The sequence below is a fragment of the Jaculus jaculus genome, chromosome 1 (genome assembly GCF_020740685.1).
Source record: "Jaculus jaculus isolate mJacJac1 chromosome 1, mJacJac1.mat.Y.cur, whole genome shotgun sequence".
Taxonomy (NCBI): domain Eukaryota; kingdom Metazoa; phylum Chordata; class Mammalia; order Rodentia; family Dipodidae; genus Jaculus; species Jaculus jaculus.
Window position 1 is genome coordinate 164,946,563 of NC_059102.1, and position 14,703 is coordinate 164,961,265.

Below are 14,703 nucleotides of genomic sequence, written 5' to 3' on the forward strand. Positions count from 1 at the left end.
TCCTCTTAGGATGCTCCCTGGGCTCCTGGTCAGATCTGTGGGGGACACAGGCTCATTGTAGCCATCAGATCCAGTGTGTGCCCCTCCCTCACCATATGGGCTGGCTGAATTGGAAGGCCCAGGTGTTGTGCTGGTATCAGCTAGCCTTTTACCGCCATCCTGTTTCTCCAGGTCACTTACGTTTTGGAAATTTTTTGTCCCTTCTTGTCCCTGGACCTTGCCCAGGGGCTGCCCTGGTATCCTTGGGCCTCCTTAGCATCACTTCTGGAGAGCAGCTGAGAAGTTTTGGTTGCTTTGCTCCCAAATGGATGGAGAGTTCTGCCAAGTGGCCAACTGTCAGTTTTGTGAGGTCCATAGCCCGTGGCCCAGAAAGAATCACAAAAGGTTTCACTTTATTCTCTCAGGAAGATGAGTTGCCTGGGCTACAGGGTGAGATGCTGTGTCTAACCCTTCCCCCCAACAACATATCACAGTAAATTTTGGAACTTCAGTTGCTGTTTCAGATAAGGAAGCCCAGATACCACAATCCCTCTCCCAATGCCACACACACGTTGGACCTTTCACATCTTTTTCATCCCTGTTGATGGTGTCAACAGTGGGATCCCAGGTGAGGCTCAGATCTCAGCGCCTGTGTCCTGGCCTGGTACCAAATCCTCTGTTTGTTCTTTGCGCATCCACAGGTGAACTCGCAGGTGCCGGGATGACCAGCATCCTTTCTGCCCTGTCGGAAAAGGCCATAGTGAAGAAGGAACTGCTGTGCCATGTGGCCGGGAGTGACAAGTACAGGGTTAACAACAAGCATGATGACGAGTACCAGCCGCTGCCCCCCAGCAAAATCATCCAGCAGGCAGAGGAGATGGTGGGCCAGGAGGTTCCCTACAAGCTGACCAGCAAGAACTGCGAACACTTTGTGAACGCTCTGCGCTACAGAGTCGCCCGCAGCGACCAGGTGCGTCCTTAGCCCTCATCCCCTCCCTCAGGTGATGGACCGTTCGCCCAGCTGACGGGGGCTAGGCATGAGCAGGAAGAGAACAGACTAGCAGAGATGTGCTTCCTGTCTCTGAACACGTCCCAGTCAGGGTGGGGAGACGGGCTGGCACAGCTGGCAATGTAGAAGTATAGCAGTAGATCAGTGGAGCCATGGCCAAGAAGTGTGACTTTTCCTGGGGACACCGAAACAAGTATCCATTTATCCTAGACAGGGAACCAACCACAGACCAAAGTAACGGCTCCACCAAAATCCAGCTTGGTGGACTAATGAGCTTATTGGGGTTACTTACAGAGCATGGGTGAGGGCGACTTACTGGAGCCTGGATAACCCAAAGGCAGCTGTGTCACTGGGAAGCCCTCCTGAACACGGGTGATAGCTCTTGGAAGCCGCATCCTTGAAGCTCCCAATGTCAATCCAGACAAAAAAAAAACTCTTGCCAATTAATCGTTACTGCTTGTGCAACCTTGAAAAGGGATCCTGTGAGTCTTTCAAGTTCCAGAACCTTCCCGAGACTCGCTAGTTGTTTAACTCCTGACCTTTTGAAGTTTCCTTTCCTTCCTGAGGCTCAGTGACCCCCGCTTTCAGGGTGGAATGCTTTGCTTTGGAGGTGCTTGCTGCAGACACCGAGGAAGGAGTCATAGCCCACCTCCACAGGGGCGTCCTAGCACCCTGGCTGCACGCTTAACTAGCTCCACTTTATAGATGGGGAGACTGAGGCTCCCAGAACTCTAGTTTGTTGTCTGTAGCCTTTTTGAAACCTCAGACCCGTGTTGACTTTTCCTGGGCATTGGATGCATCTGTGCTGATGAGTGGAAGAGGTGAGATTTGACCGTGGGGGCTGTGATCAGCCTCTGCAGGACAGACAGCACTGTTCTCAGCCCTGCCTAGGCCAAGAGGCACCCCGGATACCTTAGGGGTACAGTTTGGTTCATTTGTTTGGTTTCTCTTCCTTTTCTCTTTCTCATTCGCTCTCACTATTTTCCCAACTCTTCTTCCCCTTTCTCCATTTGTACCACTTCCCCATTTTTTTGCATGTATGTGTGTGTGTGTGTGTGTGTGTGTCCACGTGCACATGTGTGCAGAGGTGCGCATTCATTGTGTGTGGAGGCCAGAGGTTGGCATCGGGTGTTTCTCTCAATTCTCTACCTTATTTGTTAAGACACAGTATTTATTCCACTGAACCTGGAGCTCACTGATGTGTCTAGACGAGCTGGCCAGCCAGCCTGAGGGATTCTCCTGTCTGCCTCCCTAGAGCTGGGATTACGGGTGTGAACCACTGCACCCTGCTTTCCTGTGGGTGCTAAGGATCCAAACCCAGGTCTTCATGCTGCTCAGCAAGCACTTTATGGATTGAGCCATCTCTCCAGCCCCTCTTTTTCTTCTTTTCTTTACCTTAACTTTTCACTTTTCTTTCTGTCCCCTTCCTTGCTTTTCTTTCTTCCTCCCTCCCTCCTTCCTCCCCCTCCTATTGGTCTATCTTTCTATTTATTTATTTGCAAGGAGAGAGAGAGAGAGGAGAGAGAATGGGTGTGCCAGGGCCTGTAGCCGCTGCAAATGAATTCCACATGCTCATCTGGCTTTGCAGACAAGCACCTTAACTGCTGAGCCATTTCCCTAGCCTTCCTCTTTTTATTTTGGCAGGGGCAGAATCTTTCTCAGGGGTAGCTAAGGCTAGTCCTGAAGCAGGGTCTCAGTCTAGCCCAGGCTGTCCTCAAACTCACAGGGATTCTCCTATCCCAGCCTCCCGAGCGCTGGAACTAAAGACATGTGTCACCACACCTGGCCCAAGACCTTCTTTCTTTCTTTTTGACAGGCTTTACCATGTAGGCTTAGGCAGGCGTCAAATTTGCAATCCTGCCTCTGCCTCCCAAGTACTGAGATTACAGATGTGCACAAAAGTTTTTCTTTGATGTAGAAAAGAAAAAGTTATGCATAAAAATTCTGATTTAATCATTGTTGAGTGCATAAACATCGTGGTTCTCATTCACTTACTGTTGATCCTTCAGGCAACTCTACATACCACTATACAGTGAAAAGTTCCCAGGGGATGTTATAGAACAACCTTGGGAAGCAGCAAGATACTCCATGAGTTCAGGGAGAATCTGGTAGATTCTAAAATATAGCCTAGGCCTGGAGAGATGGCTTAGTGGTTAAGCGCTTGCCTGTGAAGCCTAAGGACCCCAGTTCAAGGCTCGATTCCCCAGAACCCATGTTAGCCAGATGCACAAGGGGGCGCACGCGTCTGGAGTTCGTTTGCAGTGGCTGGAGGCCCTGGCGCACCCATTCTCTCTCTGTCTGCCTCTTTCTCTGTCTGTTGTTCTCAAATTAATAAATAAAAATAAACAAAATCTAAAATATAGCCTAGTTATTTTTTTAAACTTTATTTTCTTATTTATTTGTGTGTGTGTGTGAGAGAGAGGGACAGAGAGAGGGGGAAAGATTGTGCCTTCAGCTGCTGTAAGTGAACTCCAGATGCATGTGCCCACTTGTGCACTTCTGTGACATTGTGTGTTTGCGTCACTGTTTGTCTGGTTTACATGGGACCTGGAGATTCGAACATGAGTTCTTAGGCTTCACAGGCAAGCACCTTAACTGCTAAGCCATCTCTCCAGCCCCCAAATATAGCCTAGTTATTTTAATTTCAGTTATTAATATAAAAAGAACAGATTGGGCTACAGAGATGGATCAGTGGTTAAAGGCACTTGCATGCAAAAGCCTGATGTTCTGGGTTCAATACTCCAGTACCTATGTAAAGCCAAGGTGCTTAAAGTGGTGCATGCATCTGGAGTTAGTTTTCAGTGGGAAGAGGCCCTAGGGTGCCCATTCCCTCTCTGCTTATAAATAAAATTACTTTAAAAGACCAGATATGGGGCTGGAGAGATGACTTAACAGTTGAGGCATTTGCCTGTGAAGTCTACAGACCCAGGTTGGATTTCCCCGTACCCACGTAAGCCAGATGCACAAGGTGGCACATGCATCTGAAGTTTGCCTTGGCAGGAGGCCCTGGCATGCTCATTTTTCTCCCCCTCTGCCTCTTCTTCTCTCTCTCTCTCAAATAAACAAATAAAATATTTTTTACAAAAGAACAGATCTATAAGTTTACATAAGTAAAAGATTTTATGTCAATGCAAACTTGTTACATAATTTAGCACAACAAAGTCATTAGCCATTTACTTAACTATTATTTAATGTTAAGTAAAATCCCAAATCTTGACATAAATAAATAATGAATAAATAAAGAATGAAGAAGAACTGTTTTCTACCATTTGTTACCTTTATTTATTTAATTTTTCAAGGTAGGGTCTTGGTATAGCCCAGGCCGACCTGGAATTCACTATGTAGTCTCAGGATGGCCTTAAACTCACAGTGATCCTCCTATCTCTGCCTCCCAAGTACTGGGATTAAAGGCGTGTGCCACCACGCCAGGCTCATTTGTTACTTTTGTAAGTAATTCTCCTCCTTTTGCAAAATGAAATGATACGAATGAGATATATTGCACTCTTCTTCATGTGGCTGTAACCCTCCCTACAACCTACCTACCCAATTAGAATGCAAGCCTTTAGCCCCAGCACCTGGGAGACCAAGATAGGAGGGTGACTATGAGTTCAAGGTCAGCCTGAGACTACATAGTGAATTCTAGGCCAGCCTTGGCTAGAGTGAGGCCCTACCTCAAAAAAACCAAAAATAAAAAATAAAAATAAAATAACAACAATACAGTGAGTAGCATAAACTTCTACTTGACCCCATCATAGAAAATGAAACCAGAATGTAAATGAAAATAAAAAGAAAGGTGAGTGTCATGGTACATACCTGTAATCTCAGAATTCAGGAAACGGAGGTAGGAGGATCTCAAGTTTGAGGGCAGCCTAGGCTACATAATGATATGCTGTTTTAAGGAAAACAAAACAAAAGCAGTTAACAACAAGAAAATAAAACTAAGAAGACCTGTCATCTGTACTGTTTCAAATACTTCCTCTTTAACTTTTTTTTGTTTTGTTTTGTTTTGTCAAGGTAGGGTCACACTCTAGCTGAGGCTGACCTGGAATTCACTATGTATATAGTCTCAGGATGGTCTCTAACTCATGGCAATCCTCCTACCTCTGCCTCCTAAGTGCTGGGGTTAAAGGCATGAGCCACCACACCGGCCTCTTTAACTTTTTTTGATACGGGATGTGCTGTTCAGTGATCTCAACAATACTCACAATTTTGGATCAGACAGTTCACTATTGTGAGTGTGTAAGAGGTATAGCAGCGTCCTTGGCTCTAACACTAGGTGCAGTACCATCTCAGTCCAGGTATAAGAACCAAAAATGTCTATAGGCATTGTGTAGTTCTTTCTGGAGGGGAAAATTGCTCCCAGTTGAGAAACACAAGTCTAGGGATGGAGAGTAACGATCATAATGTACCATGAGCCAGACTGAAATATAACCTCTACTCGTGACCCATCTGACTAGAGATTTAAAAAGCCCAGCAGTGTTTTTCTTTGTAAGTGCTGTCAAGTTTGCAACTCTTTTTTCATTCAACGCAGGCCATTTTTGTTTGTTTTGAAGAATCTGGTAAGTTATTACTGTTTATATGTGATGACAGCTTTAAAGTGGAATAGTTTTCCTTTACTGGAATATCTTCTCCTCTCCTCCCTTCTTCTCTCTCCTTCCTTCTCTTCTCCTCTTCCCTCTCTCCCTTCATCCCCCCTTCCTTTTCTCCCTCCTTCCTTCTCTCCTTTTCTTCCTTTTGGACTTTTTTTTTTTTCTTTTGGTTTTTCGAGGTACGGTCTCACTCTAGTCCAGGCTGACCTGGAATCCACTATGTAGTCTCAGGGTGGCCTCGAACTCATGGCGATCCTCCTACCTCTGCCTCTCCACTTTCTACCTACATAAAAATGCTCAAACAAGGTATGATTTAGTGTGAAGGAGCCTTCATAAAGAACACCACCACCTGAGTGTGATGGCACACACTTGTCAACACAACACTTGGAGGCTGAGGCAGGATGGTCAGCAATTCGAGACCAACTTGGCTATGCAGTGAGTTAAAATCCAGCCTGAATTACACGAGACTCTGTCTTGAAGAAAACAAAACAAAACAAAAGTAACCACTAGCAACCAGGAACTGTACTGTAAATCTAGTTTGTGTTAGATAAAATAACAAGACTGAACATATGTATACTGCTAAGTCTGGGGAAACTAGGTATGACTTTTCAATTGCTATAAGTAAAGCCAAATTCCTATGCAAATATTCTATAACTGTTCTTGTGTGTGTGTTACATGTATATATGCATGCACACTGCAGTGCACATGTGGACGTCAGAGGTCAACCCCAGTGTGTCTGCTGGTCCTCACCTTCTACCTTGCTTGAGGCAGAGTCTCTCTGGTCATTTGCCACTTCAAATGCTAGGCCAGCTGGCCTGTGAGCTTTGAGATTCTGACGCCATCTCCCATTGCCATAATTGTGTTGGGATTACAGATAGGTGTGCTACTTGTGTGTGGCTTTATCTGGGTTCTAGGGGTCCAAGCTCCGGTTGTCAGCCTTGCAGTAGCAAGTGCTTTCCACTACTGCGCCATTCCCACCAGCCCTGCAACCATTCTTACTCGGGATACACTGGTGATATAAGTTCAGGTACTCTTAGAATAGTGTCATTCTCCTCGCTGCTTTATTCCACAGAGAGCACTGTGTGGCTGAAAGCAAAAGAAGAGCATTAGCACTTGTAGTTTTGCAGACGCCCTTCAAGCTTCTTTATTCTTTATTCTCTCAAAAGCACTGTATAGCATAAACAGCTGAATGTCTGCATTTTGTCAGAACTTCAGTTTTCCCACTTGAAAAAAATAGAGGCTTATTTCTTAACATTTATTTTAATAATATTTATTTATGGGGCTGGAGAGATGGCTTAGCAGTTAAGTGCTTGCCTGTGAAGCCTAAGAATCCCAATATGAGACTCGATTCCCCAGTACCCTTGTAAGCCAGATGCATGAGGGGGGCACATGCATCTGGAATTTGTTTGCAGTGGCTGGAGGCCCTGGCATGCCATTCTCTCTCTCTCTCTGCCTCTTTCTCTCTGTCGGTCTGTCGCTCTCAAATAAATAAATAAAAACAAACAAACAAGAAAATTCAAATACTTATTTATTTGCAAATGAGGGTTGGTGTGGAGAGAATGGGTGTGCTAGGGTGTCCCACCTCTGCAATGAACTCCATGAACTCTGCATGCACTACTTTGTGCATCTGGCTTTCTGTGGATATTGGGGAATTGAATCCCAGCCAGCAGGCTTTGCAAGCAAGCACTTTATTTATTTATTTATTTATTTGAGAGCGACAGACACAGAGAGAAAGACAGATAGAGGGGGAGAGAGAGAATGGGCGCGCCAGGGCTTCCAGCCTCTGCAAACAAACTCCAGACGCGTGCGCCCCCTTGTGCATCTGGCTAACGTGGGACCTGGGGAACCGAGCCTCGAACCGGGGTCCTTAGGCTTCACAGGCAAGTGCTTAACCACTAAGCCATCTCTCCAGCCCATCAAGCAAGCACTTTTAACCACTGAGCAATCTGCCCAGCCCAATTTCTTCACATTTTTTAAAAGTTTTATTTATTTATTTGAGAGAGAGAGAGAGAGAGAGAGGGAGGGAGGGAGGGAGAAAATGGGTACACCAGGGTCTCCAGCCACTGCAAATGAACTCCAGACACATGTGCCACCTTGTGCATCTGGCTTACATGGGTCCTGGGGAATTGAACCTGGGTCCTTTGGCTTTGTAGGCAAACGCTTTAATTGCTAAACCATCCTTCCAGCCCCACATTTCTTTTTTGATAACTTTTTTTTGAGAGAGAGTATGTGCGCGGGGGCCTTTCAGTGGCCATGAAGAACTACAGACAGATGTGCTCCCTTGTGGGCATGCATGTCACTTGTGTCCCGTGTCTGGCTATAAGTGGGATCTGGAGGATTGAACGGGAGTTCTTAGGCTTCACAGGCAAGCACCTTAATTTCTAAGCCACGTACCTCTTCAGCCCTTTTCACCTTTCTTATAAGGTGCCATCTTTACTCTTCCATAATATTCTGACTTGAGCCCTGTGACATGCACTGGGTGCTCCGTTTTTACCATCTGATCCCCACACTGTCTGCACAGTGGCTGCAGCAAGATTTCCAAGGTAGCATGACTTTTAGAAGAACTTTTCTCAAAAACATTTGTGCTATCAGCACTAATGAGATACCAGCTTCTAGTATTAATTACCCTGTTTCTGTACAAAGTGTGACCATACAACAATGAGGTGATTGTTGTTTTCCTTGACAAAATCTGCTTTATAGAACTAGAGCATCAGCATTTACTCTCACACTATGAGGTTCTGTAAATATCTAGGGCCATATTGTACCTTCTCTATTATCTGCACATTGTGCGTCTAACTCTGACACAGAGTAAGCAAACAAAAACACTGGATATGAAAGTCGGATGTGGTGGTGCATGCCTTTAATCCCAGCACTTGGGAGGCAGAAGTAGGAGGATCACTGTGAGTTAGAGACCAGCCTGAGACTACACAGTGAATTCCAGGTCAGCCTGAGCTAGAGGGAGACCCTGCCTCGAAAATCCAAAAAAGAGAGTAAAAGAAAGTAAAAGAAGGGCTGGAGAGATGGCTTAGCGGTTAAGCGCTTGCCTGTGAAGTCTAAGGACCCCGGTTCGAGGTTCGGTTCCCCAGGTCCCATGTTAGCCAGATGCACAAGGGGGCGCACGCGTCTGGAGTTCATTTGCAGAGGCTGGAAGCCCTGGCGCGCCCATTCTCTCTCTCCCTCCCTCTATCTGTCTTTCTCTCTGTGTCTCTCACTCTCAAATAAAATAAATAAATATTAAAAAAAAAAGTAAAAGAAAAGAAAACCCTAGATATATGTGATTTTCAAAAAAATTTAAATTATTTTTTAAGTTTTTGATTTTTTTTTTTTTTTTTTTGGTTTTTCGAGGTAGGGTCTCACTCTGGCTCAGGCTGACCTGGAATTCACTATGTAGTCTCAGGCTGGTCTCTAACTCACAGTGATCCTCCTATCTCTGCCTCCCGAGTGCTGGGATTAAAGGCGTGCACCACCACGCCTGGCTAAGTTTTTGATTTTTAAAAAAGATTTATTTTATTTATTAGAGAGTGAGAATGGGTGTGCCAGGGCCTCTAGCCACTGCAAACCGAACTCCAGATGCATGCACCACCATGTGCACCTGGCTTATGTGGGATCTGGAGAATTGAACCTGGGTCCTTTGGCTTTTCAGGCAAGTGTCTTAACAGCTAAGCCATCTCTCCAGCCCTTAATTTTTTTTCTTTTGTTTGTTTGTTTTTTTGAGGTAGGGTCTAGCCCAGGATGACCTGGAATTCACTATGTAGTCTCAGGGTGGCCTTGAACTCACCATGATCCTCCTACCTCTGCCTCTCGAGTGCTGGAATTAAAGGTGTGTGCCACTAAGCCCTGCTTATTTTTTAAGGTTCTTTAAAAAATCATTTGCAGGGTGAGAGAGAGAGAAAGAGAATGGGCACATTGGGCCTCCTGCCAGTGCAAACATAACTCCAGATACATGTGCCATTTTGTGCATCTGGCTTTACTTGGATACTGGGGAATTGAACCTGGGCCATCAGGCTTTGCAAGCAAGCACCTTTAACCACTGAGCACTCTCTTCAGCCTGGATATAAGTGATTTTATGAGGCTCCCTAACAAGGTAACCCAGAACTCTGGCTGCCTAACCATAAGTAGTTGCGTTTTGGGATGGTTTGAAGACTGACTAGTGGCAGTTCTCTGTCTGCCGGCAGCTCCATCCACACTTCCAGCTGAATGACAGAGTGAACCAAGGAAGACAGGGTATGCTGAAGCTAGGCTCTTGGGTTCAGGGGCCAGTGAGCGGGATGGAGGACAGTGGTTTATTAAATTGTTTTTGTTTTTTTGAGGTAGGATCGTACTCTGGCTCAGGCTGACCTGGAATTCACTATGTAGTCTCAGGGTGGCCTGGAACTCATGGTAATCCATCTACCTGTGCCTCCCGAGTGCTGGGATTAAAGGCGTGCGCCACCATGTTCAGCTCTTGGTTTATTAAATTTGAAGTTCATGTGAAACAAAACTGGGGGTGCTGTTTAGGAGTGCCCAGCATGGGTATCTTTTTTTTTGTTTGTTTGTTTGTTTCCACTTGGATAGCCAGATTCTCCAGAGACCCTTTTTCAGACTTTTGTGTAGGGGCGGAGTTGTGGGAAGGAGTCTCACATTTAGTCTCTCAGGCCTTGGCTGTCATATGATACCTCACATGTGCTTCTAGATTTCTAGACCCCCCCCCCCCAAACCTCTTGTTTTATCCTCTCCAGAAAATAAGCTTTCACACTCCTATCAGGTTGAGGGAGGAGGCCCATGGAACCTACTGAAGTGCTCTCTCCTGTCAATTCAGAGCTACCTGGGGTTGGCAAGCTAGGAACATTTTAGGGGTTCCTCTTCTCTAACTGTGGTTGCCTCTAGGCCTTTCTCAATGCAACCTTAGGCTTCTGTGTCCTTTGCTGAATTGTACATAAGACAAATCCTTATTATATTTTTTCATTTACTGCTGGGGATTGAAACCAGGGCCTTACATATGCCAGGCCAGTCCTGTACCTCTCAACTACATTCCCATCTCTAACAGCTGAGTTTCAGGAGGGAGTGAACTTCGATGTTTGTTGGGTTTTTACCATGTAATTTGCTCTTACATTTGCAATACTTTCTTTTCCTATTGCAAGCAACACGAGTCCACTATCTTTATATCTTTAAGTTATTTAACATCAGTACTACTCCTAGCTGAGTAATTTATTTAACAATAGAAAGAGAGCCAGATGTGGTGGCTCATGCCGGGATTTGGGAGGTGGAGGCAGAAGGATCAGGAGCTCTAGGTTGTCCTTGGCTATACAGTGAGTTCATGTTTGAGGCCAACCTGGCCTACATAAGACCCTGTCTCAAAACAATGACAGCAGCAGCAGCAGCAGCAGCAACCTGCGCTGTGGGATGGAGATCCACTCCTTTATGTGAACACCAGAATCCATGCAAAGGGAAATCTGGGTGTGTGTGGATCATGCATTTCTGTAACCTTAGCACTCAGGAACCTGAGGCAAGAGGACCTTGAGTTCAAGGCTAGTTAGGGTAATATAGTGAGACCTTGACTGTGAAAACAAAACGAAAGAAACAATGCTGAATAATCATAACATAATGAGCTCAGAGAGAACTCGTCCAGTCCTCTCCAGGACCAGACATGACAGATGTTGCGGTGAGGGCGGCCCTTGTTCTCACGGAGCTCAGGTTTTACTGCGTCCTCAGCCACAGTCACTCCTAAGCTTCACACTAGTACCCTGGCCAGCCAGAGTCTTGAGCCTGCTGACATCATTTCCCTATCCTTTCCACTGCTTCCCTGTGAGGATTCATATGCTTCCAGTAGCCATGGAGGGAAGCCAGGTCCCTTATTTGGGCCCATGTAAATGCCAGGTCAGCTGGCTCCAACCACTCTTGCCCTCTCCCTCTCACCCTCTCCGCCACCGTCCCTGCCAATACTGGTTGACTCAGAAGTTTGGTCAGGGAGGTGAAGGGGTACGTGAGCCACCATGAGCCGAAAGATCCCATTGAATAAACAGCCTCTTCCCAGACTCCCACCTCAAGCCTGACTCACCCCCTCTTCTTGTTTCAGGTCAGAGATGCCATCACAACAGTGGGCATCGCTGGAATGGGATTGGCAGTTGGAGCCTTCCTTGGAGTCATGTTTTCAAGAAACAAGAAACAAAAGCAATAAGTGGGAAGGGCCATTCATGAGTCCGAATTAGGGGTTCTCCTTTTGCTAGGAGCTTGGGGTTTTGTATGTGTGTTTCATTCTGTTTTATAATGAGAGTTATATTTGCAGGATAAAATATAGAGCATTTAGAGGGTTACACGGGAGGAAATGCTGCAGAACCACCCGTGTTGCTAAAACATGTTCCTGGGTGCGGTGGTTTGATTCAGGTGTCCCCCCATAAACTTAGGTGTTCAGAATGCTAGGTCACCACCTGATAGCAGTTTGGGAATGGAAGCCTCCTGAAGCAGTGTATTGCTGGGGTCGGGCTTATGGGTGTTACAGCCAGCTTCCTCTTGTCAGGGTTGGGCGCACTCTCCTGCTGCTGTTGTCCATCTGATGTAGGTCTGGAGGTGATGTCCACCCTCTGCTTATGCCATAGCTTTCCCCTGTCATCATGGAGTTTTCCCTGGAGTGTGTAAGCCAAAATAAACCCTTTCTTCCCACAAGCTGTTCTTGGTTGGGTTCTTTGTGCCAGCAACTCCAAGCTGACGGCAACACTGGCGACACCTTTTCCTCGTTCCTCTATTTCCCGATACCCTTTGCACTGCAGAACACAGAGCCCAACAATCTGTTTTCTTTTTTCTCAATGTGTAGCCCAGGCTGACCTGGAACTCCTGGTCTTTCTGCCTCCGCCATATCCTACTGGTGTGCCCCAATACAACTGGCCAGCATTCTTTTTTTTTTTAATTTTTTATTAACATTTTCCATGATTATAAAATATATCCCATGGTAATTCCCTCCCTCCCCACCCCCACACTTTCCCGTTTGAAATTCCATTCTCTATCATATTACCTCCCCATTACAATCATTGTAATTACATATATACAATATCAACCTATTAAGTATCCTCCTCCCTTCCTTTCTCCACCCTTTATGTCTCCTTTTCAACTTACTGGCCTCTGCTACTAAGTATTTTCATTCTCACACAGAAGCCCAGGCATCTGTAGCTAGGATCCCCATATGAGGGAGAACATGTGCTGGCCAGCATTCTTATCTCAAGGGAAGGCCACCTCCCTTTGTCAGGATGGATACACCCAGAAACACAGCACCAGCTCTCAGGATTCTGGGCCTACCACTTGCCCATAATGGTGTTCAAGACTCAGGAGCTGGGGTATGTAGATGCTCAGTGAAGTTTAAAAGAAACCTTCTGGGCTGGAGAGATGGCTTAGTGGTTAAGCTCTTGCCTGTGAAGCCTAAGGACCCCGATTCAAGGCTCGGTTCCCCAGGTCCCACGTTAGCCAGATGCACAAGGGGGCGCACGCGTCTGGAGTTCGTTTGCAGAGGCTGGAAGCCCTGGCGCACCCATTCTCTCTCTCACTCTCTATCTGCCTCTTTCTCTCTCTGTCACTCTCAAATACTCAAATAAATAAATAAAAATCTTTAAAAAAAAAAGAAAAAAAAGAAACCTTCTGTCACAAATAATCCCTATATGCTTTCAGCAGTCTTCCCCAAACCTCCTACCCTGCTTTCTAGGTCCTTCTGCCCTATGGTTTTCACCTCTTCACTTGCTGCCACCTTGACCTTACCTCTGACCTCATATTTCCCTTTGCTATTCGCTTCCCATCTCAGTCAGCATCACCCACACCCCCAGCTCAGTGCTCCTCCCACAAGTTCCCCCAAAGACTCTGATTGGCTCAGTGCACTACAAAGCTTCCCATTGGCTGCGTTGGGGACAGGTGGCTTCTATTAAGTCAATTAGCTGTGCCTACATCAGGGTCACTTGGAACAAACCCGAGGCTCATGGCCTGCCACTAACCCTCGCTGGAGGGGCCGAGGCCACGTCACTGGGGTGCTGGTCTCACAGCTGCTTGGGAAGGGCAGGGGTTCAAAATGGCTATGGCTCTGAAGGGGACTTTTGTGTGTTCTTTAGGAATATTCTGCTGGGACCCACTGCCCTTCTTTCCGCAGGGCCATCCTTCCCTTCTGCGTGGTCGGAAATGTTTCCTTGCCCAGATCAGGTTTTATTGGACCATATTGTCCACTGCAGTCCTGGTCAGCATTTGCTGTGGCCCCATGGCAGCTTGCTCCTGCCTCACCACATCTGATGCGGGAGATACCTGTGCCCTCTGGGCCCCAGTGCTGAAAGAATAGACCTCTGGCTGGAGAAATGGCTTGCCTGCGAAGTCTAAGGCCCCAGGTTTGATTCCCCAATACCCATGTAAGCCAGATGCACAAAGTGGCACAGGTGTCTGGAGTCCATTTCTCTCATAAATAATAAATAAAAATTAATTTTTAAAAAGGGGTAGCTGGGCGTGGTGGCACACGCCTTTAATCCCAGCACTTGGGAGGCAGAGGTAGGAGGATCACCGTGAGTTCAAGGCCACCCTGAGACTACATAGTGAATTCCAAGTCATCCTGGGCTAGAGTGAGACCCTACCTCAAAAAACCAAAAAAAAAAAAGGGGGTAGTTTCCTTCCCTCTTCGCTCACCTCTGCTGATGTAGTGTCTCATGCCTGCTCTGAGGCTCCTCAAGCCCAAAGGGTGAGTCTCTTGAAGCTCTTGTCTGCTTTTATTTATTTAATTTTTAAAAATTATTTGAGAGGGATAGAGAGAGAGAGGGAAGAGAGAGAGAGAGAGAATGGGTGCACCAGGGCCTCCTACCACTGCAAATAAACTCCAGATACATGTGGCACTTTGTGCATCTGGCTTTACATGGGCATTGGGCAGTTGAACCCTGGCCTTCAGGCTTTTCAAACAAGCACTGTTAACTATGGTGCCATCTCTCTAACCATACTTTAATTTTTAAAATATGGCTGAAAGTAAAGTGGACATGTGAAAACTTCCAAACTCAATGGAAGAGAAGGGGAAAAGAAAGAGGAACAACAAATACAAGGGAGCCAAACAAAATACACCACCATCATTCTTTAGAAAAATCTAACTAATAAAGAAGAAGTTACATACAAAAATAGTGGCCTGTATCAAAATAATGA

At 46.1% G+C, this 14,703-nt stretch overlaps 1 protein-coding gene across 2 annotated transcripts in view; it reads left to right on the forward strand.

Annotated features, from left to right (window-relative positions):
- LOC101616517 (phospholipase A and acyltransferase 3) overlaps window positions 1–12,162 on the forward strand; it is a 41,266-nt gene extending 29,104 nt beyond the window's left edge. For both annotated transcript variants that reach the window (XM_045133234.1, XM_045133238.1), the window contains exons 4-5: window positions 681–949; window positions 11,633–12,162. In XM_045133234.1, the coding sequence (XP_044989169.1) occupies window positions 681–949; window positions 11,633–11,734 (371 nt within the window). In that variant the 3' untranslated portion in view covers window positions 11,735–12,162. The remainder of the gene's footprint in view (window positions 1–680; window positions 950–11,632) is intronic.
- The last annotated feature ends 2,541 nt before the right edge of the window (window positions 12,163–14,703 follow it).